A 25963-nucleotide genomic window follows, 5' to 3' on the forward strand; every position below is an offset into this window, starting at 1 on the left:
TAGGGTCACTCCTGGTGTTGTACATTCTATGGGTTTTGGTAAATGTATAATGACTCAGATCCATTATAGTATCGTACAGAATACTTTCACTGTCCTAAAACTTCTCTCTCTTCCTCCTGTTTATTCCTTCCTCTCCCATAAGCTCTGGCAACCACTGATACCTTTACTAGTCATCATTTTGCCTTTTCCAGTTTGGAATCATATAGTAGGTGGCCTTTTCCAATGGGTTTCTTTTACTTAGCAACATGCATTTAAGGTTCCTCCATGTCTTTTCATAACTTGATAGCACATCTGTTTTTATCATTGATGAATATTTCATTGTCTAGATGTACCACAGTTTATCCGTTCACCAAGTAAAGGGCATCTTCCAAGTGTTGGCAATTAGGAATAAAGCTGCTGTAAATATCCATGTGCAGATTTTTGTATGGACATATGTTTTCAACTCATTGGGGTAAATACCAAGCATGATTGCTGAATAATATGGTAATAGTATGTCTAATTTTGTAAGAAACTGCCAGACTGTCTTCCAAAGTGGCTGTACCATTTTGCAGTCCCACCAGCAATGAGTGAGAGGTCCTATTGCTCTGCAAACTTGTCAGCCTTTGACTTAGTAGTTGCAGCAGGGGTTTTTTGTTGTTGATTTTTTTTTTTTTTTTCAGATTTCCTACATAGATGATCACATCACCTGTGAACAAAGACAGTTGTTGTTTCGTTTTTCCTTCCTAATCTGAATAGCTTTTATTTCCTTTTCTTGTTATTGCATTAGGTAGGACTTCTAGTACAATGTTAAAAAGCAGTAATGTGAGGGAACATCCTTGCCTTGTGCTTGTTTATCCCTACCTTTTGAGTGCCTAGATTCTCCAATTCTTGAGCCTTTCCAGTGATTTCTGGCCAAATCTCTTTGTTGCTTATTGTCATTTGCATCTTCATGATACTTTGTAGCTTTGCTATTCAGTTTATCCTAAATGCTTCTCATCCTGCAGTATTATGTTAAAATCTCTTGTTCACCTTTTTTTACACTCACGTCTCCTTTTTCTTATGGATTTAACCCTTTATTCTTTCACTATCATTTTAATGGAATTTTAGGAAGGAGGAAAAATACATGCATTCAAGCCTGTGTGTTTAGTCATAAATGTTCATTTTGTTCTCTAGCCGTTTGACTCCCTATCAGTCATTTTTGTGTTCACCCTTTCATTTTAATTATTCTATTCATTTTGCTGATTTCTGCACTATACGTGGACGCTTTAAAAATCAGTCAAGGCTACTTGGACCTACAGATGTCAGTTTTTGTCCCCATATGTTTTATGTAGTAGTTAACTTCTCAAACCTTAGGAACTAGGAACATTTACTCTTAGCTTTCTTTTGTATTGGTTGACTAGGCCAACATCAAAGATTAAACCCCACATTAGCCGATTTCTGATATGTTATTAATAGTCTAGTGGTAGAATAATTCACAAGTAATAATTTCTGGTCCTCCATTTTAGAAGTTTGGGAAGTTGATGAACAGATCAAGAAGCAACAGGAAACACTTGTGAGGAAAGTCACATCCATCTCCAAGAAAATTCTGATAAAGGAAAAAGTCATTGAATGTAAAAAAGTTGCGAAAATATTTCCTCTGAGTTCAGACATTGTTACTTCAAGACAAAGCTTCTATGACTGTGACTCACTTGATAAGGGTTTGGAACATAATTTAGACTTACTTAGATATGAGAAGGGCTGTGTAAGAGAGAAACAGAGTAATGAGTTTGGGAAACCATTTTACCATTGTGCATCCTATGTTGTAACCCCCTTTAAGTGTAATCAGTGTGGACAAGACTTCGGTCATAAATTTGACCTCATTAGACATGAGCGAATTCATGCTGGAGAGAAACCTTACGAATGTAAAGAATGTGGAAAAGCCTTCAGTAGGAAGGAAAATCTTATTACACATCAGAAAATTCATACTGGGGAAAAACCGTATAAGTGTAATGAATGTGGAAAAGCTTTCATTCAGATGTCAAACCTTATTAGACACCACAGAATTCATACTGGGGAGAAACCTTATGCATGTAAGGATTGTTGGAAAGCCTTCAGTCAGAAATCAAATCTCATTGAACATGAGCGAATTCACACTGGAGAGAAACCCTATGAATGTAAGGAATGTGGGAAATCCTTCAGCCAGAAGCAAAATCTTATTGAGCATGAGAAAATTCATACTGGGGAGAAACCTTATGCATGTAATGAATGTGGTAGAGCTTTTTCTCGAATGTCATCTGTTACGCTACATATGAGAAGTCACACAGGGGAGAAACCCTATAAATGTAATAAATGTGGAAAAGCTTTCTCTCAATGCTCAGTATTTATTATACATATGAGAAGTCACACTGGTGAGAAACCCTATGTATGTAGTGAATGTGGGAAAGCCTTCTCTCAAAGTTCATCCCTTACCGTACATATGCGAAATCATACAGCTGAGAAACCCTATGAATGTAAGGAATGTGGAAAAGCCTTCAGCAGGAAAGAAAATCTCATTACGCATCAGAAAATTCACACCGGAGAGAAACCTTATGAATGCAGTGAATGTGGGAAAGCTTTTATTCAGATGTCAAACCTCATTCGACACCAGAGAATTCATACGGGTGAGAAACCCTATGCATGTACAGTATGTGGAAAAGCCTTTAGTCAGAAATCAAACCTCACTGAACATGAGAAAATTCATACTGGAGAGAAACCTTATCATTGTAATCAATGTGGGAAAGCTTTCAGTCAGAGACAAAATCTTCTTGAGCATGAAAAAATTCATACTGGAGAGAAACCATTCAAATGTAATGAATGTGGTAAAGCCTTCTCTCGAATCTCATCCCTCACTCTTCATGTGAGAAGTCACACAGGGGAGAAACCCTATGAATGTAATAAATGTGGGAAAGCCTTTTCTCAGTGCTCATTACTTATTATACATATGAGAAGTCATACTGGTGAGAAACCCTTTGAATGTAATGAATGTGGGAAAGCATTCTCTCAAAGAGCATCCCTTTCTATACATAAGAGAGGTCATACAGGTGAGAGACACCGAGTATATTAAATGAAGGAAGGCCTCTTAAATTCAACCCATGTTTTACTTAAAATATCTTGGCATAAGCTCAAAAAAGCCAGGATCTTTATGGAAAAATTTTAATACTTTGTTAAAAGGTGTAAGACTGGAATAAATGGAAAGAAATACCATATACATAGATGGAAAAACCCAGTATTATAAAAACCTCAATTCTGAAAATCTATAGACTGAATGCAGTTCCAAACAAAATCAACTAAGAATTTTCTAGGATCTTTCAAAAATGATTATAAAATTCATGTGAAATAGAAGTGTATGAATTGCTGCGACAATTTTGAAAAGAATAGAGGAAACACCCTCACTGTATGATATAAAGTTACAGTCATTTAAAAATGTGTGATATTAGTACATTAGTAGGTAAATGAGCAGATTTTAAAGAATAGAATATCCAGAAGCAGATTCATGAATATATGTGAACTCAGTGTATGTTAGACCTGACATCATGAATTAGTAGGGAAATGATGACCTAGTCAATAAAATTGCTGGGAATATTTGACTCTCCGTATTGGAGAAAATAAAATTACAACATTACGACATACTAAAAAATCAATATTCTTTTTTTTTTTTTTTTTTTTTTTTGAGACAAGCGTCTCACTCTGTCGCCCAGGCTGGAGTACGGTGGTGCAATCTCAGCTCACTGCAGCCTCTGCTTTCCGGGTTTTTTTGTTTTGTTTTGTTTTGTTTTGTTTTTTGTATTTTTAGTAGAGACGGGGTTTCACCATGTTGGCCAGGCTAGTCTTGAACTCCTGACTTCAAAAGTGATCGCCCTCTTTGGCCTCCCAAAGTGCTGGGGTTTACAGGCTTGAGCCACTGCACCTGGCCAAAAAATTAACATTCTAAAGGATTTAAATACTGGAATTTGAAAAGCCAAACTGTGAAACCATTGGGAGAAAATAGATGATATTGTCTATGACGTTGAGGCCAAGGAGCTTTTTTTTTTTTTTTCAAGACAAAAGGACTCTGTAATTCCACTTCTAGGTATACATCCTATAGAAACTCACAAATAATGCATAAGAAATATATATATAATATATGTATGTATGTATAGCCAGATGCAGTGGCACATGCCTGTAATCCCAGCTACTTGGGAGGCTGATAGAAGAAGATAACTTGAGGTCAGGAGTTCAAGACCAGTCTGGGAAACATAGCAAGACCCCATCTCTTAAAAAAAAAGAAATATATAGACATATATCTGCATTGAAAACAACCTAAATATTCATCAGTGGGGTAATGGATGAATAAAATATGATATATTCAAATGATAGAATAGTATACAGCACTTAAAAGCAGTGAACCAGATCCATATTGTGTAACATGGATAGTTAAAACAATGTTGAATGAAAAAAATCAAAATACAAATGAAACATCGTGTAATAATATTTATGTAAATTGGAATGAAATCATTTATAAAGAACAACTGTTTCTATTATTGAAAATTTTATGTAAAACTATTTAAAGTAGAATAGAAGGATACACACCCAATTATTGATAGCATTGTCTCTGGAGATTGAATTTGAGGCTGTTGATTAAAAGGAGACTTTAGCTTTGCTTGTAGTTTTTATACCTTAAAAAGACTGGTAGCATATAAAATAAATCTTAAAAGCTAATGATACACAATGACAATATGAATGTTTGTTTGTAATAGTGTTTTTCTTGTTCTTTCTCAGAACAGGCCAAGGGAAGCCTGTGCCCATAGAAGGAAATGTTATAATGGATTCATATGCCCTATCAGATGCTCAACTATTTTATGAAAAATCTCTCTAGAAAATTAGTAATTAGAATATTCCTGTTTATTATATAATGTGAAATTAGCACATTTTAGCAACTTGATGATGCTGTGTTTTTATATTTTAACATTTCTGAAATTGGACTCCTTTCAACTGATGATATCTTAGATTCAAGTAAATAATTATTAAAAATTTGAAAATCAGATGCCAGTATAACAAATGAAATGTGTTTTTATTTACTAGCTCAGGGCATCATGTCTACTACTCACGGTGCCTGTCCTTTCAGTGGAGCCAGTATTATTAGACAGCAAATTTATTAGGTTCATAGCTAACTAATTACCAATATATTTAGAGTATTGTGGAGAGATTAAGATTTTTCCTGGGAAAGTGACTTTGCAATATTTGTTTACTTGCCCTGTAATTTTCCATACAACCAGCATAGGCATTAATATCATTGTTAATTATAACAATATTTTGAAATGAGAAATCATTTATTTCCTGAGGTGGCCATAAGCAATTGTGTAAAAGTGTGTTGGTTTTAATCTAGAGACCATTTTATTCTTTTTACAACTCTTGACTTACACAGCCCATCTGGTTTTGGTTGGAAATGGTGGTGAACATAGACCCTGAGCACTAATAATAGAGTTCTTCTTGAAGAGTCTCATTCTCTGTAATAATACATGAACCAACCCTTACAGAGGTGATGTTTTTATTATGCCATCTCTACAATATTAGTTGATATACATTACAGAAAGCTGCTAATGCCTTTTTAAAAAGGAGATAGGGCCAGACGCAGTAGCTCAAGCCTGTAAACCCAGTGCTTTGGGAGGCCGAGGCGGGTGGATCACCTGAGGTCAGGAATTCAAGACCAGTCTGGTCAACAGGATGAAACCCCGTCTCTACTAAAAATACAAAAATTAGCCAGGCATGGGGCGGGTGCCTGTAATCCCAACTACTCAGAAGGCTGAGGCAGGAGAATTGCTTGAATGCGGGAGGCAGAGGTTGCAGTGAGCCAAGATTGTGCCACTGCACTCCAGTCTGCGTGACAGAGTAAGACCCTTTCTCAAAAAAATAAAAAATAAATAAAAAGGAGATAGGCTGGGTGTGGTGGCTCACGCCTGTAATCCCAGCACTTTGGGAGGCCTAGGCGGGCCGATTACTTCAGGTCAGGAGTTCGAGACCAGCCTGGCCAATATGGTGAAAGCCCACCTCTACTAAAAATACAAAAATTAGCTGGGCGTGGTGGTGCATGCCTGTAATCCCAGCTACTCAGGAGGCTGAGGCAGGAGAATTGCTTGAACCTAGAGGGGCGGAGGTTGCAGTGAGCCAAGATCACGCCAGTGCACTTCAGCCTGGGCGACACAGCAAGACTCTGCCTCAAAAAAATAAAAACAATAAAAAGGAGATAAAAATAGGGGGTGTTTGTGAAAAGGGATCTTTAGCTTTTATGATTGAACATTAACTACATTTGTTTGAAGTTGATTTCACAAAAGTAAATCTCAGACTAAAGTTGTGAAGTACAACCATGACTATCAGTTTTGATTGTTATTAGGTATTTTTGAAGACTGATGGTGACTTAACAACAGCAGGGACTGACTTCAGTGAAAACAATGACAACTTACCCAAACTGAAATATCTAAATGAGTATTATCATTTTGTAGTCCCTTCTTCAATAAGTTTTATACTAAATCCAGTTTTGCTAGCATACCCAATATTTATGTGTAAACTTTTTTTTTTTTTTGAGACAAAGTCTTGCTCTGTCACCCAGGCTGCAGAGCAGTGGCGTGATCTTGGCTCACTGCAACATCTGCCTCCGGGTTCAAGTGATTCTCCTGCCTTAGCCTCCCAAGCAGCTGGGACCACAGGTGCATGCCACCATGCCTGGCTATTTTTTTTTTTTTTTTGTATTTTTAATGGAGCTGGGGTTTCACCATGTTGGCCAGGCTGGTGTTGAACTCCTGACCTCAGGTGATCCACCCACCTTGGCCTCCCAAAGTGCTGGGATTACAGGTGTGAGCCACTGTACCAGCCTGTAAACCTTTTTTTTTTTTTTTTGGAGAGGGGGTCTCCCTCTGTTGCCCAGGCTGGAATGCAGCAGCATGATCTCGGCTCACTGCAACCTGCGCCTCCTGGGTTCAAGTGATTCTCCTGCCTCAGCCTCCTGAGTAGCTGGGACTACAAGCTCCCACCACCATGCCCGGCTAATTTTTGTATTTTCATAGAGACAGGGTTTCACTACGTATGTCAAGCTGGTCTGTGAGCCACCATGCCCAGCCTGCAAACCTTTTTTTAAAAAATGGTTTTCGCATTTCGTGTATCCACACAAGTAACCCTGTATAAATATTTGTGAGACTTTTTTTTTTTTTTGTCTAAACAGTTGTTTTTATCTGTGATTTTCTTTTTAATGTTTTTTTGTTTGTTTGTTTGTTTGTTTTTGGCCTGTACTTTATATGCCTTAAATCCTCTGCCCCTTTCTTTACATAGCTTTAGAGTCAACAGAGAAATGTAAAATTCCACTTAAGGCCCATAAGGACAACCTTAGATTTCTCTTTTGGCCTCTCTCACCCCAGTAAGACTGGCTGAACCTATCAGGTGAGGTAAAGTGCCTCAGAGTAGGTCTAAAAGGGCGTTTTACTGATCTTGCGTCAGCAAGCAGATGATCTGGTCTCTGTAAATTCATTTTTTCCTTCTGTCCTAAGGGGTAGAAATAATAAGATAGATATAAGTGACTGAGATAAACTTTGAAAAAAATCATTAATTAAATCATGGTGAATTCTTCTTTACCTGGACACACATGAGTTACTGCCTAGAGAGTTTCCATTCTAGAGTTCAAACTTCATAAGAGGTTCAGTTCCTGTGAATGGCCTCAAAACACACAGAATAAAACATACTAATAGTGGCTTGGACTAGACACAGCAGTAGAAATTGGTAGATTTCAGATACATTTTGGAGGTGATTCAACATAATGAGTTCATATGAAAGATGAGGAGTAAAGAGATAAAGCATAACTCCTATGTTTTTATGGAAAGAAACTGGCTGGACGGTGGACCATTTGATAAAAATGCAGCAGGCTGGGGAGAAATATTTTAGGGTAAAGGTTGGGGATGGACTCAAGATGTGTGATGGACTTTCTTTTCAGCTGTTTCCCAGAAGCAGGCTTTGAGATGAGGATTCCTATGCAAGTGATTTATTAAGGAAGTGCTTTCAGTAAGAGGGGTAAGAGAATGGAGGAAGCAGAATAAGAAAAAGAAGTAAGTCAAGGGTGTGATCGCAGGCACAGTCCTGCCATGGATGGTGTCATCCTGATCCCTGTGGGAACTCGAGTGTAAGCTATGCCTCAGACTTTTCAAGATTCCACCTTCAGGACTGAGGCACTTGTGCTGCCAACTTCTGAGAATCTTGGCTGCTGACAACTCACAGCTAAATTCCTCTAAGGAATTCCTTAGAGGACGAAAGGAGCTGCCTTATGCAAGGTTACACTGTCTCCCTTCAGGCAGCTTGGCCCACGTTGCCTCAGTTCAGAGCAACTCTGAAGAGCAATCCCAGCTCTAGAGCTCCCCAGGGAACAAATTTCAACTGCATCAGTTTAATTTCTCTTTCCATCCAGTTCTGCTTTATTCATTTCCTTACTGCTGATGTTCCCAAGAGATCTCCCCAATAAACCCTATCATAGATTTCCATCTCAGATTCTCTTTTCCTGGGAAACTGACTTAAAACAGTAGACATTTTGCAACAGTAGTCCTCAAATTGAAATTTAAAAAAAAAATTTTTTTTTTTTTTGAGACAGGGTGTCACTCTGCTGCCCAGGCTGGAGTATGTGATGCAATCTTGGCTCACTGAAACCTCTGCCTCCCAGGCTCAAGCGATTCTCATGCCTCAGCCTTCTGAGTAGCTGGGATTACAGGTGTGCACCACCATGCTCAGCTAATTTTTTGTATTTTTGGTAGAGATGGGGTTTCACTATGTTGGCTAGGCTGGTCTTGAACTCCTGGCCTCAAGTGATCTGCCCACCTTGGTCTCCCAAATTGCTGAAATTACAGGTGTTAGCCACAGCACCCAACCAAAAAATATTTTTGATTCATTTGAAACTAATAAACTCATTACATGTTAATACAAGCAATAAATTTTTATGAAATTATTTTATGAAAAAGAATTATTTCCAAAACCAAAAAACATAATAAGAGCGTCATTGTTACACAACTTTCAAATACTTTAAATTACTTAAAAGCAGACAGCTGGGTTCTCATATCTGCTTCTACATTCAGTCACATGTCATGTAAGACTGGGAAACTCCATTCTATACTCATGAGCAAATGAGATCAAAAGAAGGAAAAATATGAAAATAGTTTCAATCCCAAGGCCCCCTAGGGATTTCCAGACTGTTCTTTTTTTTTTTTTTTTTTTTTTAATGGAGTCCTGCTCTGTCGCCCAGGCTGGAGTGCAGTGGCGTGATCTCGGCTCACTGCAATCTCTGCCTCCCGGGTTAAGCGATTCTCCCTGCCTCAGCCTCCCAAGTAGCTGGGATTACAGGCGCCTGCCACCATGGCTGACTAACTTTTGTATTTTTAGTAAAGATGGGGTTTGGCCATGTTGGCCAGGCTGGTCTTGAACTCCTGACCTCAGGTGATCCACATCAGCCTCCCAGAGTGCTGGGATTACAGGCATAAGCCCACACGCCTGGCTCAAGCTGTTCTTTAACTGCTGTTGTGACATTTGGTGTGGTTTCTTCAAAAACTTGATGTCATGGGCTGAAGAGGTGTATAAACAGGAGGCTAAAGGGAAGCATGGGCAAGCTCTCTAGAAGTGGTCTCAGATGGAGGACTTGAGAAACAAAGAAGATGGATAAGGAAAATGTTAAATATGTGGGTAAATAGAAACAAATATTGGCAGGTGGAAAAGAAGAGCAAGATTGATTTACAGGGTATTCAAAGGCCATGAAAGTACTGGGAAACAATGGTATATAATTCAGTGGATTGGAGTGGGTTTGATTTAAAGTATTTCAAGTCTCTTTACTATTAAATATAAAGCTAATTTTTAAGATTCAGATTTTGAAGGATTGTAAGAGACCCAAAAGATTGCCTTATTGAGTTGAGGAAGTTCCCTTTATTCCTAAGATTGCTGACTGTTTTTATTGTGATTGGGTGTTGGATTTTTGTCAAGTGATTTTCTGCATCTATTGACATGATTATATGATTTTTCTTCTTTAGCCTCTTGATGTTATGAATGAGATTAATAGATTTTCAAAGGTTGAATCAATCTTGCATTTCTGGGATAAATCCCACTTGATTGTGGTGTATAATTCTTTTTATATATTATTGGATTTGATTTGCTAATATTTTATTATTTTTGCATCTGTATTCATGAGAGATATTGTTCTGTAGTTTTCTTTTCTTGTAATATGTTTCTCCTGGTTTTGGTATTAGGATAATGCTGGCCTCATAGACTGAGTTAGGAAATATTTCCTTTTTCTAGAAGAGAGGGTAGAGAATTGATAAACTTTCTTATATGTTTGGGAGCATTAATCAGTAAACCCATCTGGGCCTGATGCTTTCTATTTTGGAAGGTTAATAGTTATTGATTCCATTTATTTAATAGATACAGGCCTGTTTGGATTGTCTATTTATTCTTGGTGAGTTTTGACAGATTGTGTCTTTCAAGGAATTAGTCTGTTTCATGTAGATTATGAAATTTGTGGGCATAATATGCTTTATACGCTTTTATTCTTGTTCATAATATTCTTTCTTTTTTTCTTTTTTCTTTTTCTTTTTTTTTTTTTTTTGAGACAGGGTCTGTCTTTCGCCCAGGCTGGAGTACCGTGGCACAATCTTGGCTCACTGCAACCTCCACCTCCCGGGTTCAAGCAATTCTCTTGCCTCAGCCTCCCAAGTAGCTGGGATTACAGGCGTGCACCACCAAGCCCAGCTAATTTTTTTGTATTGTTAGTAGAGACAGGGTTTCTCCATGTTGGCCAGGCTGGTCTCAAACTCCTGACCTCAAGTGATCGAACCTCCTCGGCCTCCCAAAGTGCTGAGATTACAGGCGTGAGCCACCACGCCCAGCCAGGTGGAGTCTTTAGATTTTCCTAGATATAGGATTATATCATCAACAAAAAGGCACAATTTGACTTCCTCTTTTCCAATTTGGATACCTTTTATTTCTTTCTCTTGCCTGATTGGTCTGGCTAGGATTTCCATTACTATGTTGAATAGGAGTGGTGAAAGTCGGCATTGTTCCAATTCTTAGTGGAAATGCTTTCAGCTTTTCCCTATTCACTATAGTGTTAGCTGTGGGTTTGTTATATATAACCTTTATTATTCTGAGGTATGTACCTTCTGTGCCTAGCTTGTTGAAGTTTTTATTGTGAAAGCATGTTGAATTTTATCAGATGCTTTTTCTGCATCTATTGAGATGATTATATGGTTTTTGTCCTTTATTCTGATGTGATGTATCATGTTAACTGATTTGCATACATTGACCCATCTTTGCATCCCTGGTGTAAATCTCACTTGATTGTGGCGTATTATCATTTTGCTGTGCTATTGGATTTGGTTTGTTAGTGCTTTTTTGAGGATTTTTGCATCTACTTTTGTCAGATATCAGCCTTTAGTTTTCTTTTTATGTTGTGTCCTTTTCTGGTTTTGGTAATAGGATGATCCTGGCCTTGTAGAATGAGTTGGGGAGAATTCTCTCCTCTTTTATTTTTTGGAATAGTTTCAGGAGAATTGGTATTAGTTTTTCTTTGTATGGTATAATTTGGCTGTGATTCCAAGTGGCCCTGGGCTTTTCTTGGTTGGGAGACTTTTTATTACTGATTTAATCTCACTACTTAGTGGTCTGTTCAGATTTTATATTTCCTCCTCATTCAGTCTTGGTAAGTTTTATGTTTTCAGGAATATATCTGTTTTCCCTAGGTTTTCTAGTTTGTCAGTATATAGCTGCTCATAAGTCTCTGACACTCTTTTGTATTTCTGTAGTATCAGTTGTAATGTCTCCTTCATTTCTAATTTTGCTTATTTGGGTATTCTCTCTTCTTGGTTAGTCTAGCTAGTGGTTTATCAATTTGGGTTATCTTTTTGAATAACCAACTTTTCATTTTGTGGATCCTTCATATTGTTTTAGTCTCCATTTCATTTAATTCTGCTCTGATCTTTATTATTTCTTTTATTTTGCTAATTTGTGGTTTGGCTTTTTCTTGTTTTCTAGTTCTTTGAGGTACATTGTTAGATTGTTAATTTGTAATTGTTCTACTTTTTTTTTTTTTTTTTGAGACAGAGTCTCTTCACTCTGTTGCCCAGGCTAGAGTGCAATGGTGTAATCTTGGCTCACTGTAACCTCTGCCTCCCGGGTTCAAGTGGTTCTCCAGCCTCAGCCTCCCGAGTACCTGGGATTACAGGTGCTCACCACCATGCCCAGCTAATGTTTGTATTTTTAGTAGAAATGGGGTTTCACCATGTTGGCCAGGCTGGTCTCGAACTCCTGACCTCAGGTGATCCACCCGCCTCGGCCTCCCAAAGTGTTGGGATTACAGGTACGAGCCACTGTGCCCAGCTAACTTTTTTGATTGCATTCTACATTTATTGCTATAAGCTTCCCTCTTAACACTACTTTTGCCTTATTTCACAGGTTTGGGAATGTTGTGTTTTCATTTTCGGTTGTTTCAAGAAACTTTTCTTCGGCCTGGCATGGTGGCTCACCATGTAAAAATACAAAAATTAGCTGGGGTGGTGGCACTTGCCTGTAATCCCAGCTACTCGGGAGGCTGAGGCAGGAGAATCACTTGAATCTGGGAGGCGGAGGTTGCAGTAAGCCGAGATCGTGCCATTGCACTCCAGCCTGGGCAACAAGAGTGAAACTCCATCTCAAAAAAAAAAAAATTTTTTTTTTCTTTCAATTTTCATTTTAGTTATGATCTTTAGTGGTTATTTGGGAATATGATATTTAATTTCCATTTATTGGTATAGTTTCCAAAGTTCCTCTTGGTGTTAATCTCTAGTTTTATTCCGTTGTGGTCTAAGATACTTGATAAGATTTCAGCTTTTAAAAATTTGTTGAGACTTGTTTTGTGGCCTACTCGATGGCCTATTATGGAGAATGTTCCATGTACTGATGAAAATAATGTATAGTCTGCATCTGTTGGGTGAAAGGTTCTGTGAATATCTGTTAGGTGTGTTTGGTCTAAAGTCCAGTTTAAATCTAATTTTTTAAAACTCTGATTTTTTAAAACTGTCTAATGCTGAGAATGGGATGTTGAAGTCCCTCATTATTATTGTAATGCAGTCTCTCTCTTTAGATCTAGTAATATTTGCTTTATGAATCTGGGTACTTCAGTGTTGGCTGCATATATATTTAGAATTGTTATATCCACTGCTGGTTTAATCACTTTATGGTTATATAATGACCTTCTTTGTCTTTTTTTTTTTTACTTTTTGACTTAAAATCTCTTTAATCTATTAGAAATATAGCTACTCCTGCTCACTTTTGGTTTCCATTTTCATGGAATATCTTTTTCCATCCTTTTACTTTCAGTCTATATGTGTCATTACCAGTAAGGTGAGTTTTTTATAAGTAGGATATTTGGGGATCTTTTTTAAAAAAAAATCCATTCAGCCATTCTCTATTTTTTAAGTGGGAAATTTAATCCATTTATATTCAAAGTTATTATTATTATTATGAGATGGAGTCTCACTCTGTTGCCCAGGCTGGAGTGCAATGGCACGTTCTTGGCTCACTGCAACCTCTGCCTCCTCAGTTCAAGCTATTCTGCATCAGCCTCCTGAGTAGTTGGGATTATAGGCATGCGCTGGCACGCCTGGCTATTTTTATACTTTTAGTAGAGATAGGGTTTTGCCATATTGGCCAGGCTGGTCTTGAACTCCTGACCTCAGGTGATCCTCCCACCTCAGCCTTCCAAAGTGCTGGGATTACAGGCGTGAGCCACTGACCTGGCTAAAGGTTATTATTCACATACGAAGCTTTGTCTCTATCATATTGTTAATTGGTTAGGGTGTTTTTTTTTTTTTTTTTTGAGACTTCCTGGGCTCAAGCAGTCCTCCCACCTGAGCCCCACAAGTAGCTCCCCATGCACCACCATGCCTGGGTAATGTTTTTTTTATTTTTATAGAGATGGCGTTTCACTGTGTTGCCCAGGCTAGTCTTGAACTCCTGGGCTCTAATGATCTTCCCCTCTCTGGCTCCAAAGTGCTGGGATTACAGATTTAAACCACCATGCTCAGGCTTTTTTGTTGTTTTATGTTTTTTTTTTTTAATTTGTTTTCTTATTGTCACTGTGGCTTGGTAGATTTCTGTAGTAGTACCATGTGAGTCCTTTCTTTTTCTTCTTTATGTGTTTGCTTTACCAGTGAGTTTTATAGTTTACCTTATTTTCATGATGGTAAGTGTTGCAGTGTTATTATTATTATTATTATTATTTTTGCTTCCAGGTTTAAGACCCCCTTGAGCTTTTCTTTCTTTCTTTCTTTCTTTCTTTCTTTTTTTTTCATTTCTGAGACACAGTTTCACTCTGCCACCCAGGCTGGAATGTAGTGGTGTAATCTTGGATCACTGCAACCTCCACCTCCCAGGTTCAAGTGATTCCCGTGCCTCAGCCTCCCAAGTAGCTGGGATTAGAGGCGTGCTCCACCACACGTGGCTAATTTTTGTATTTTTAGTAGAGACGGTCTTTTACCATGTTGGCCAGGCTATTCTCAAACTCCTGACCTCAAGTGATCCACCCGCTTCGACCTCCCATAGTGCTGAGATAACAGGCGTGAGCCACCACACCCAGCCTTCAGCTTTTCTTGTAAGGCCAGTCTAGTGGTAACAAATTTCCTTAGCATTTGCTTGTCTAGAAAGGACTATTTCTCCTTTGTTTATGAAGGATAATTTTGCTTGATGTAGCATTCTTGGCTAGTTTTCTTTTTTTCTTTTAGCACTTTAAATATATCATCCCATTTTCTTTTGACCTATAAGGTTTCTGCTTAGAAATCCTCTATTAGTCTTATGGGGTTTCTTTTATAGGTGACTAGATGCTTTTTTTTTCTTTTAAGGATTCACTCTTTATCTTTGTTTGACTTGAAACAATGTGAATATAATTGTGCCATGGAGAAAAACTTTTTGCATTTTATCTCCTTGCATATTGTGAGCCTTCTGTATCTGGATGTCTGAATCTCTTGTTAGGCTTTGGAAGTTTTCATCCATAATTTTATTAAATAGGTTTTCATTGCTAAATAATGGTACCACAATCACCTGTTAATGAATAGTTGTGTTGTTTCCAGTTTGGGGACTATCAAGAATAAGGCTACCATGAATATTTGTGTAAAAATTATTTGTATAGATGTATGTTTTCATTTCTCTTGGATAAATACCAAGGATTGGATTGGCTAGGTAGCATAGGAGATATGAATTTTATGAAAATTCTTAATTTCAGACCTGTCAATTCAGTCTCAGTAGCTTCGTTTTTCTTAGCTTGATAAATGATGGAAATATTAACCCAGTGGCAATTTTATGTACGAACACTGATGAATGTCAGCAGCACTAGGCTTTGGGCAGAGTGCCAGAACAAATGGCAAAGCAAAGCCTCAACAGCTGCTCCTGGGGCATAATTAATGACCATGTCCTAAAGACATTTTAGTGTTAACATATAACCAGCTGCTGTTTCTCCTGTAACTAAATTTAACAACTGACAGCAACATGAACAGCGTTTTATGAAATACTCCCAATACAGTCTCTATGAAATGAATTTGGCAGAGGGCTATGCTATGACTGGTGCCCTATTTCAGAGTTGTTTTTTAACATTGGTAATATCTTTTCATGCATTAGAAAGGCCCAAGTTGGCCGGGCGCAGTGGCTCACAGCTGTAATCCCAGCACTTTGGGAGGCTGAGGCAGGCGTATCACGAGGTCAAGAGATTGAGACCATCCTAGCCAACATGGTGAAACCCCATTTCTACTAAAAATACAAAAATTAGCTGGGCATGGTGGCATGCGCCTGTAGTCCCAGCTACTCAGAAGGCTGAGGCAGAAGAATCGCTTGAACCTGGGAGGTGGAGGTTGCAGTGAGCCGAGATTGTGCCACTGCACTCCAGCCTGGCAACAAAGCGAGATTCAGTCAAAAAAAGTAAGAAAGAAAGGGTGGGGGGAGGGACGGAGGGAGGGAGGGAGGGACGGAAGGAAGGAAGGGAGGGAGGGAGGAAGGAAGGAAGGAAGGGAGGATGGATTCAAGTCACATAAACATTTGTTAGATTTGCTTCTGAATCTTTGTGAAATATTACTTTCTTGTTACATAGTGGGCAGTAACTTTGTAAGATCTCAGGAAGGAAGGAAGGAAGGATTCAAGTCACATAAACATTTGTTAGATTTGCTTATGAACGTTTGTGAAATATTACTTTCTTGTTACATAGTGGACAGTAACTTTGTAAGATCTCCTGGTGTCCAGAACTCAAGCTTGATTTCTGCTGTTTCTGAATATCTCTTAAAGAAACAAGTACTGGAGGCAGAGAATAACCCATTAAGTGTTCTCTGAACTATGAGGCATCTGAGCCTATCTGATCTTTAAGTCAAAATAATGAAGTCAGCCAGGCATAGTGGCTCATGCCTATAATCCTCGCACTTTGGGAAGCCAGGGTGGGAGATAGCTTGAGCCCAGGAGTTCGAGACCAGCCTGGGCAACATAGTGAGACCCTGTGTCTACAAAAAATTTTTAAAAAATTTGGCGGACGGTGTGACGCACACTTGTAGTCCCAGCTACTTGGGAGGCTGAGGTGGGAGGATCCTTGAGCTCAGGAGGTTGGGGCTGCAATGAGCCATGATCACCACTCCAGCCTTGGCAACAGAATGAGACCTTATCTCTTATAAATAAATAAACATAAAATAATGAAGTGAAAGTCGATACAAGAGGTGGTGGAGCTTGTAGCAGATGACAACCATGTCCCCTGAGGTGACTGATACCTCCAGTGTTAGAGGTGGAAGAGCATCACCTCTAAATAAAAATGATCTTCTGCGCTCTCCTAGTTGGGACACTGGTCTTTAGTCTTTGGGGACAAGCAAGTGCTATAAGAGGGACTTGTATCTATACAAAGACTTGTACAACTGGGCTTGAAATTTTCATTAAGCATGTAAATGTTATCCTACTTTCTTGGGAATCTTTGATTATTGCTATGGTTTGAATATTTGTCGCCTCCAAAATTCATGTTGAAATTTAGTTGCCATTATAACAGTATTAAGAGGTGGAACCTTTACAAGGTGATTAGCTCATGACAGCTCCACACTCATGGGTGGGATTCATGCTGTTATAAAAGGACAAGTTGGGCATGCTTTTATCTCTTTGCCTGTCTGCCTTCCATGTGAGGACAACCATGTGTCATAAATATGGCCAGTGAGATACAGGCAAAAATATTTGGGGGTAATGGGTATTTGAAAGCATTTTCTTCCTTAATAAAAGGGACATAATCAGCCAGCACAGTCTTTTCCCTTGATTTTTGTCAACAGCAGAGACCAGCATTGAGTCCCTGATATAGCAGCATTCCCTTTTGGAACCAGCTAGCCACCTGATAGAAGGCCGAATACACTGGGCCTGTTCTGTCATGGATGAGACAGAGATTCATTCTTATAAGCATGGACAGATATTCTGGAATAGATTTTTTTTCTTGCCCGTAATGCTGCTGCCAGCATCACAACCATGGACTTACAGAATGCTTTCATGCTTTCTCCACCATTATGGCATCCCCCCAGTTTTGTGTGTGATCAAGGACTTTTTTTTTTTTTTTTTTTTTAGACAGAGTCTTGATCTGTCACGCAGGCTGGAGTGCAATGGCGTGATCTCGGCTCACTGCAACCTCTGCCTCCTGGTTCAAGCGATTCTCCTGCCTCAGCCTCCCAAGTAGCTGGAATTACAGGTGCACATGGCCACACTGAGCTAATTTTTGTATTTTTAGTAGAGACAGATTTCACCATGTTGGCCAGGGTGGTCTCAAACTCCTGACCTCAGGTGATCTGCCCGCCTCAGCCTCCCAAAGTGCTGGGATTACAGGCGTGAGCCATAGCACCCAGCCTGATTACAGGATATAAGGTTAATATTTAAAAATCAGGCCACGTGTGGTGGGTCCTCAGGCGGATCACCTGAGGTCAGAAGTTCAAGACCAGCCTGGCCAACATGGTGAAAGCCTGTCTCTACTAAAAAAATATAAAAATCAGTTGGAAGTGATTGTCCATGCCTGTAATCCCAGCTACTCGGGTGGCTGAGACACAAGAATCGCTTAAACTGGGGAGGTGGAGGTTGCGGTGAGCCGAGATTGCACCATTGCATTCCAGCCTAGGCAACAGAGACTCTGTCTCAAAAAGAAAAAAAGAAATGGGGTCTTGCTTTGTTTCCCAGGCTGGTCTCCAACTCCTGGCCTCAAACAATCCTCCTGCCTTAGTCTCCCAAAGTATTGGGATTACAGGCGTGAGCCATCATGCCTGGTCCATCTTCTCATTTGGATAGCTGTACCTTGCTAGGTAGAAATAGAGTTGTTTCATTGTTGTAAAGGAGCTCAAGTTTTGTATAAAAAAGTGTGTAGAAACTTAGTACCCAAAGGGTTAGACTAGGTCAGTTATCAGTGTATTGCCTCTCAGCTCCAAATTAACCTTTTCAACACCAGTCTGTGAAAGTGGACAATTTGAAGCATTTCCCCTTTACAGTGAGTGTGATATTAAGCTTTGTCAGTAGAGGGTGTGGACATTGAAGAGGGACATTGAAGGAAGAAGGGGTCTTTCTGGCTCAGGTTGCAGCATTTTGCTTTTCCTTGCTCTTGCTTCATGGTCCATCAGTGGGAGGTGTGTATGTGAGAATATTCAGCAATGCTCTGCGCCAGCTGTGCTCCAGAGCACGCAGTCTCTTGGAGATCTTGCATATCTGGCCTGGGCCTGGCAGACTACCTTGCTGAGGCCCTTCTCACGAGAGACCGTGTGCTCCAGACCTCATGCTCACAGTGGCACCCAAACTCCTCTGCATCCTGGCCATCAGCCGTAGCTTGCTTGTGCAATGGGGAGTAATTTCCTGTAGCCGTCCTGATGTGGAAACCATGCATCTCAGGCCTAAGGCCTACAGTGCCAATCCAACTCTCTTTGAGTACCTGGCAACGTAGCAAACTTCTCCAGCATCACACTGAGCTACAACCACATCTTCAGTGAGGTTTGAAACTCACCCTTGGGAAAGACCTCCTTCCAAGTATGTTCTCTTTTGGGTACTCTCCCTCAGCTCTCAAGGGCCTTTTAGAGTCCTCCTCATGGCCCTATAGTTTCTGTCCTATCATTGCTTAATAATTCTTTATATTATAATTCTGTTTAAATTCCTTTGGCCAGGCACAGTGGCTCATGCCTGTAATCCCAACACTTTGGGAAGCTGAGGTGGGTGGATCACCTGAGGTCAGGAGTTCAAGACCAGCCTGGCCAACATGGTGAAACTCCGTCTCTACTAAAAATACAAAAGTTAGCTGGGCATGGTGGCAGGTGCCTGTAATCCCAGCTACTTGGGAGGCTGAGGCACGAGAATCACTTGAACCCGAGAGGCAGAGATTACAGTGAGCTGAGATAGCACCCCTGTACTCCAGCCTAGGCAACAGAGCAATACTCCTTCTCAAAAAAAAACAAAACAAACAAACAAAAAATTCTTTTGTGGTTTCTGTTTCCTGACTGTATCCAGACTGATACAAACTGACTATAGAAGCTGGCTGCTGATGCTTAAAAACTTCTCATCCATCCATTTCTGGCAAAAGCCCATCATCATTCACCAAGACCTTCACACTTAAGCTTTCCATGATACCCAACTGCTTAAAGTCTCATAAGGCAGGACAGTTTGCCATCAACCAAAAGCATAATGAGTTGTTTCATCACAATGGTCCTGTCTCCATGGCAGATCATAATGTCCACAATAAAGAATCTCATCTTTCTCTACAAGATAGGTGTTTTTGCCCCATTAGTGCTTGGAATAGAACACTGGGCATGAAGGAGAATCTCAACAACATGAAAATGCATATCTGTTAACAGTGGTGTTGTATTTTCTTGTGGGCTAAATTGAAAACCCAGGAACAAAATAAAAACTTGGTTGTATTTGAAATTATCCCATAAAATATCTAAGATGTCCTACAAAGCATATAACATGGATCAATTATCCAACACTGAAGAATAATATGTATATATGTGTGTCAACTGTACACCATAATATCCATACATGGTAGAAAGTCCACATATAAAATGTAATTTCATGATTCATATTTATATGAGAGAAAAATACATACAAATTTATATGAGAGTAACACATATTAATTTACATGAAAATGTAACATATACCTTATATTAAATATGCATATGGGCCAGGTGCAGTGGCTCACACCTGTAATCCCAACACTTTGGGAGGCTGAGGCAGGTAGATCACGAAGTCAGGAGATCAAGACCAGCCTGGCCAACATGGTGAAATCCCGTCTCTACTAAAAATACAAAAATTAGCCGGGCGTGGTGGCGGGTGCCTGGAGTCCCAGCTTGGACCCAGGAGGCAGAGGTTGCAGTGACCCGAGATTGCACCACTGCACTCCAGCCTGGCAACAGAGCAAGACTCTGTCTCAAAAAAAAAAAAAAAAAAAAAAAAAAAACTATATATATATATATATATATATATATATATATATGCATATGATTGTTAAAAAAGAGGAGATTCATATGGTCTGAAGTTATCATCCCTCAGGTTACTTACCAATTAAAAAGGGGAAAAATAACTACAATGGAGACATGTGGCCATTACCATCTTAGCCAAGTGATCAAATTGGCTCACTGCCTCAAAAAAAAAAAACCATGTTTAGTACTGAAGTATAATGATTCTTGAATTTATTTTCAAATGGTAGAGAGAGAATCAAAAGTGGCAAATTGTTAAATTGTTGACAATTTATGAATCTAAGGGACAAGCATGAATGAGTTCTTTTTTTTTTCTTTTCAGAGTCTTGCTCTGTCCCCCAGGCAAGAGTACAGTGGCACGATCTTGGCTCACTGCAACCTCCGCCTCCTAGGTTCAAGTGATTCTCCTGCCTCAGCCTCCTGAGTAGGTGGGATTACAGGCACGTGCCACCATGCCCGTCTAATTTTTTGTATTTTTAGTAGAAACGGGGTTTCACGGTATTAGCCAAGATGGTCTCAATCTCCTGACCTCCTGATCCAGCCACCTCAGCCTCCCAAAGTGCTGGGATTACAGGTGTGAGCCACCACACCCAGCCCCAATACAAGTTCTTTGTAGTATTCTTTCAATGCTTCTGGAGATTTGAAACTTTCCAAAATAAACAACTGAAGTAAATGTGCCTAGGAAGTGGGAAGGCATTGAGCTTATTGGGGACGTACCCAAAGACCCCACTGGAACAGAACTAAAGAACCAGTTCTCTGATTCGTTACCATAAGAGAGGAAGTTTCAGGAGAAGGAATGCAAAAGTTCTATATCCTAATTGAAAGAGAGCGAAAGAAAATATCTCAAGCAAGGAAGGACAGGCTTATCAAGGATATAGTTTTTTGATGAATGACAGGTCATCCCAACCTCTTCCTGCTGAGGGAAGATTTCTTCATCCAGATACTGAGGTCAGAAGTGTGAAATGAGTCCTGTGGGCTAAAATCCAGGTGTCATAAAACCGTGTTCTTTCTCTAGGTTCTAGGGGAGAATCTATTTCCTTGTCTTTTCCAGCTTCTAGAAGCTGCCTGCGTTCTTTTGCTTATGGCACTTTCCTCCGTCTTCAAAGCACATCCCCCCTTTCGTTGTCATGCTTTCCTCTCTGACTCTGACCCTCCTGCCTTCCTCTTTTAAGGACCCTTGTTGGGCCTACTCAGTAATCCAGCATAATCTTCCCATCTCAAGATTTTTTTTTTTTTTTTTTGAGATCAAGTCTCACTCTGCCGCCCAGGCTGGAATGCAGTGGCGAGATCTTGGCTCACTGCAACCTCTGCCTCCCAAGTACCTAGGACTACAGGCATGCACCATCATGCCTGGCTAATTTTTGTATTTTTAGTAGAGACTGGGTTTCACCACGTTGTCCAGGCTGATCTCAAACTCCTTACCTCAAGTGATCCGCCCACCTCGGCCTCCCAAAGTGCTGGATTACAAGCATGAGCCACGATGCCTGGCCTCCATCTCAAGATTATTAGTTGAAGCATATCTGCTGCAGAGCCTCTTTTGCCATGTAAGATATATTCACAGGTTCTGGGGGTTAGGATTTGAACGTCTTGGGGCATTATTCTACCACTTTGTCTTATTGGCATAATTTATGAATTTCTTTTTTCCCAATCCTTTGACATAACTATATAAATTTTATACATTATTGAAATCAGCCTTTTATTTGGAACTTCTGCATCTATAACCACAAATGAAATTAATACTTTTCTTTTGGCCTGTCTTTATTGAATTTCTTTTCTTTTCTTTTCTTTTTTTTGGAGACAGTCTCGCTCTGTCGCCCAGGCTGGAGTACAGTGCCCCAATCTTGGCTCACTGCAACCTCTGCCTCCGGGTACAAGTGATCCTCCAGCCTCAGCCTCCCCAGTAGCTGGAAGTACAGGTGTGCGCCACCACATCCGGCTAATCTTTGTAGAAAGGGGGTTTTGCCATGTTGCCGAGGCTGGTCTCAAACTCCTAGCCTCAAAGTGATGCTCCTGCCTCAGCCTCCCAAACTGCTGAGATTACAGGTATGAGCCACCATGCCCGGCCATGTCTTTAATAAATTTTATGCCACTTAGACAAAAATTCATTGGAGAGCATATATAAGTTGGATATAAATACATTGAATAATCATTATTAGTTCAAAAATTAGCTAAAATTCAGCTATAACCATCTGGGTATGGTACCTTTTTAATTGTACATACTTTAAAATATCTTAAATAAAATAAAGCATTTCATTATGGTTATTATTCTGTTCACATTTTCTACTTCTTAGTAGAAATCAGTGATTTAAATTTCATTAGAAAATCTACAGTTTCCTCTACCATGGTTATAGAGTTGTACATAACAGCCTCAAAATTCTTTTAAACCCAGGCCCGGGCACGGTGGCTCACTCCTGTAATCCCAGCACTTTGGGAGGCTGAGGTGGGCGGATCACCTGAGGTCAAGAGTTTGAAACCAGCCTGGCCAGCGTGATGAAACCTCGTCTCTACTAAAAATACAAAGAATACAGGCGGGCACCTGTAATCCCAGTTACTTGGGAGGCTGAGGCAGGAGAATCACTTGAACCCGGGAGGCAGAGGTTGCAGTGAGCTGAGACGGCATCACTGCACTCCAGCCTGGGCAACAAGAGCAAAACTCCATCTCAAGAAAAAAAAAAACTCTTAAACTCTTTATGTTTTTCTTTTCGCATTTCTAATGTTTTTGCTTTATTTTGCTCTTGTTTATCAGTCTTGTGTTTCATTTATCTTTTAGTACTAAACTGTGGATTTTTAAATTTTGGTCCAGTAGTTTGTTTTCTAGTTTGTAAACTAGAAATACTTAAGAATTTTTTTAAATGAAATGTTATAAGTAATGTTTCACAAGAAAGAAACGATAATGGCCAAAAATATAAGGGACTACTTTTTAACTGAAAAGAAGAAAAGTCACAATTACACATCCTAGAAGTTAACTGCTGTTAACAATTAACTTTAAAGATATTATTGCCCAAGTGCCTATGTTTCTGCTATTTATAACTTTGTTTTTTTTCTTTTTGAGACGCAGTCTCGCTCTATCGCCAGGCTGGAATGCACCTCCTTAGTAGCTGGGACTACAGGTGCACACCACCACGCCGGGCTAATTTTTGTATTTTTAGGAGAGACGAGGTTTCACCATGTTGGCCAGGATGGTCTCGATCTCCTGACCTTGTGATCTGCCTGCCTCGGCCTCCCAAAGTGCTAGGATTACAGGTGCGAGCCACTGCGCCCGACCTATTTATAACTTTTTTTTTTTTTTTTTTTGAGATGAAGTCTCGCTGTCACCAGGCTGGAGTGCAGTGGTACAGTCTCGGCTCACTGCAACCTCCGCCTCCCAGATTCAAGGTATTCTCTTAGCCTCCTGAGTAGCTGGGACTACAGGTGCGCACCACCACACCCAGGTAAATTTTGTATTTTTAGTAGAGACAGGGTTTCACCATGTTGGCCAGGATGGTCTTGATCTCTTGACCTCGTGATCCGCCCGCCTTGGCCTCCCAAAGTGCTGGGATTACAGGCGTGAGCCACCGCGCCCAGCCTATAACATTTTTAAATACAGTATTTATTTTAAAAAATTGGTTTATTTTAGTAGCACTTTTATTTTAGTAACACAAAAGTGCTTTTATTTTAGTAGCACTTTTATTTTAGTAACACAAAAGTGCTACTAAAATTGGTTTATTTTAGTAGCACTTTTCCAGGTCCTAAAGTATTTCTCGAACATACTTCTGTCATTAAATATCCTTCTGCAACTTAATCCTCAAATAATGACGTTGCAGCCCACTATATTGGTTTTCCGTTATTTCCGCTGCAGACCCAACTATCCCTCATCCTTCTCCAGTCCCTTCGGCATCCTGAACCTGTGACTGCGCCCCTTCAGTCTCTCCTAGGCCACATCCCCAAACCTCTAGGACAGGTCGTTTCCCAGACACCCTCCAGGCCAGCCTGTGGCCCGGCCCGAGCAGAAATTAGTGACTTAAATGTTGAGATGCCAGAAGACCTGGACTGGGGCATGAATTCCCAGCCCAAACTTAGCCACCCGGCTTTATCGGGATTGTGGCCCAGGTCAGTGAAGCCCCAGGTCCGGGCCGACTCCTAATTCGTGGCGTGGCCGGGAGTCGCCCTCTCCTGATCCACCCCAGAGCGCGGCTCCCTGTGGAGGGTACCCTGGGTGGTCCGCTCCCTGGCTTTTTACTGCACTTGTGAGAGGCCTTTGGGCACACACACAAACCCCACTCCCTGACCCTCCGTTTGGGGCGAGGGCGGCTGCAGCCGGGTTAACTTCGCGGACTCTGGAAGCCCTGGCGGCGGGCCCGGCCGCCCCTTCCCGGGTTTGCGGCTACATTTTTCTGAAGCCTCCACGGCCCCACAGCCTTTTTCTAGCCGTCAGCGGCCAACTATTGCTGCCTGGGCCTGTGTGTTTGCCCAGTTCCTGGGAGGGTGCTCGGGTGCAGCTGGGCAGGCTGGCCTCGGCTTCACTGGAGGCGGGGAACTGGACATGACTGTGAGCGCCAGTGACCGTGGTGCGGTCCAGGCCCCGGGTGGCGCACCCACCTCTGGACTAAATTTCCCAGGGGGCCCCGCGGCCAACCTTTTCCGGCCGAAGAAGGCTAGTCACCTTTCCTTGGCGGGTGTTGGAAAGCAAAAGGCTGGAACGTCCCAGGCTGCGGAGCTCGCTGGGTTGGGATGGACTCGTTCAGACCTGAGTGCTAGGACGCCGAAGGGGGCGGTGAGGCGTCCCGGCGAGGAGCTGGGGTCGTCTGGAGTTTAAAAGACAGGTGGCTCTCGGAGATGTGCGGGCTGCATGCCCACGCTTCACCGCTAAGGGAGGTCAGGGCTGTGCGATGGGGAAGGAAGAGAGTGTCGGGGCGGTGCAGTCGGGATGGGAGAAGAGTGTCAGGGCCACTGGCCCCCAGCTCGGCAGAGGGCAGTGTCGGGCCGCGCGCAGGCAGGGAGTGGGTGTGGTGTGAGGCTGGCGCTGGAGCGGTCTGGGAATGTTAGGAGGTCTAGGGTATCGCGGCCCTGCGTCCTCTTGTCTGGACTAAAAGTCCGGGCAGTTCTCCCCGGACCTGGATTGTGCGCCCAGCGACAGGTGCTTGGCGATCTGTGCCCGCTGTGCCTGCGGGGCTGTGGTGGGAGTCCTGTCTGCACGGGATTCTGTGTGGCTGTGCATGTAAGTGTGAGCGTGTGCCGGGTCGTCGACCCCATCTTTGGGAGGCCTGAGAGGGGGCGGGACACCTTCGCTGTACATTCTGGGGATACGCTGGGCGGGGTCTGCCCTGTGGATGGGTCCTGGCCGTCTACGCAAACCCCAACTGAGACTAGTCAGTAGGTAGTGAATCTCTGTGAATGGCCTTCCCTCCACCGGGTCTATCTCTGGTGTGTGTTGAGGGTGGAAATGGTTCTAGAGTTTGGGGCTGGGAAGTCCCTGCTATATCCACTTCTCTGTTCTTTCACCCAGTAGCCACCAGGGATCTAGA

At 41.1% G+C, this 25963-nt stretch overlaps 2 protein-coding genes across 9 annotated transcripts in view; both read left to right on the forward strand.

Moving 5' to 3' along the window:
* The window catches only part of ZNF568 (zinc finger protein 568), a 63668-nt gene that overhangs the window by 31861 nt on the left and 5844 nt on the right, over positions 1 to 25963 (forward strand). For 4 of the 8 annotated variants that reach the window (XM_014342646.4, XM_034945300.3, XM_008960820.4 and 1 more), the window contains one exon: positions 1485 to 25656. In XM_014342646.4, the coding sequence (XP_014198132.1) occupies positions 1485 to 3061 (1577 nt within the window). In that variant the 3' untranslated portion in view covers positions 3062 to 25656. The remainder of the gene's footprint in view (positions 1 to 1484; positions 25657 to 25963) is intronic. The other 4 variants (XM_063600209.1, XM_063600210.1, XM_063600212.1 and 1 more) reach the window with 3 other exon arrangements.
* The window catches only part of LOC117976984 (zinc finger protein 568-like), a 66382-nt gene that overhangs the window by 10825 nt on the left and 29594 nt on the right, over positions 1 to 25963 (forward strand). The gene's annotated exons all lie outside the window — the stretch shown is intronic.

Source organism: Pan paniscus, chromosome 20 (assembly GCF_029289425.2).
Source record: "Pan paniscus chromosome 20, NHGRI_mPanPan1-v2.0_pri, whole genome shotgun sequence".
NCBI lineage: Eukaryota > Metazoa > Chordata > Mammalia > Primates > Hominidae > Pan > Pan paniscus.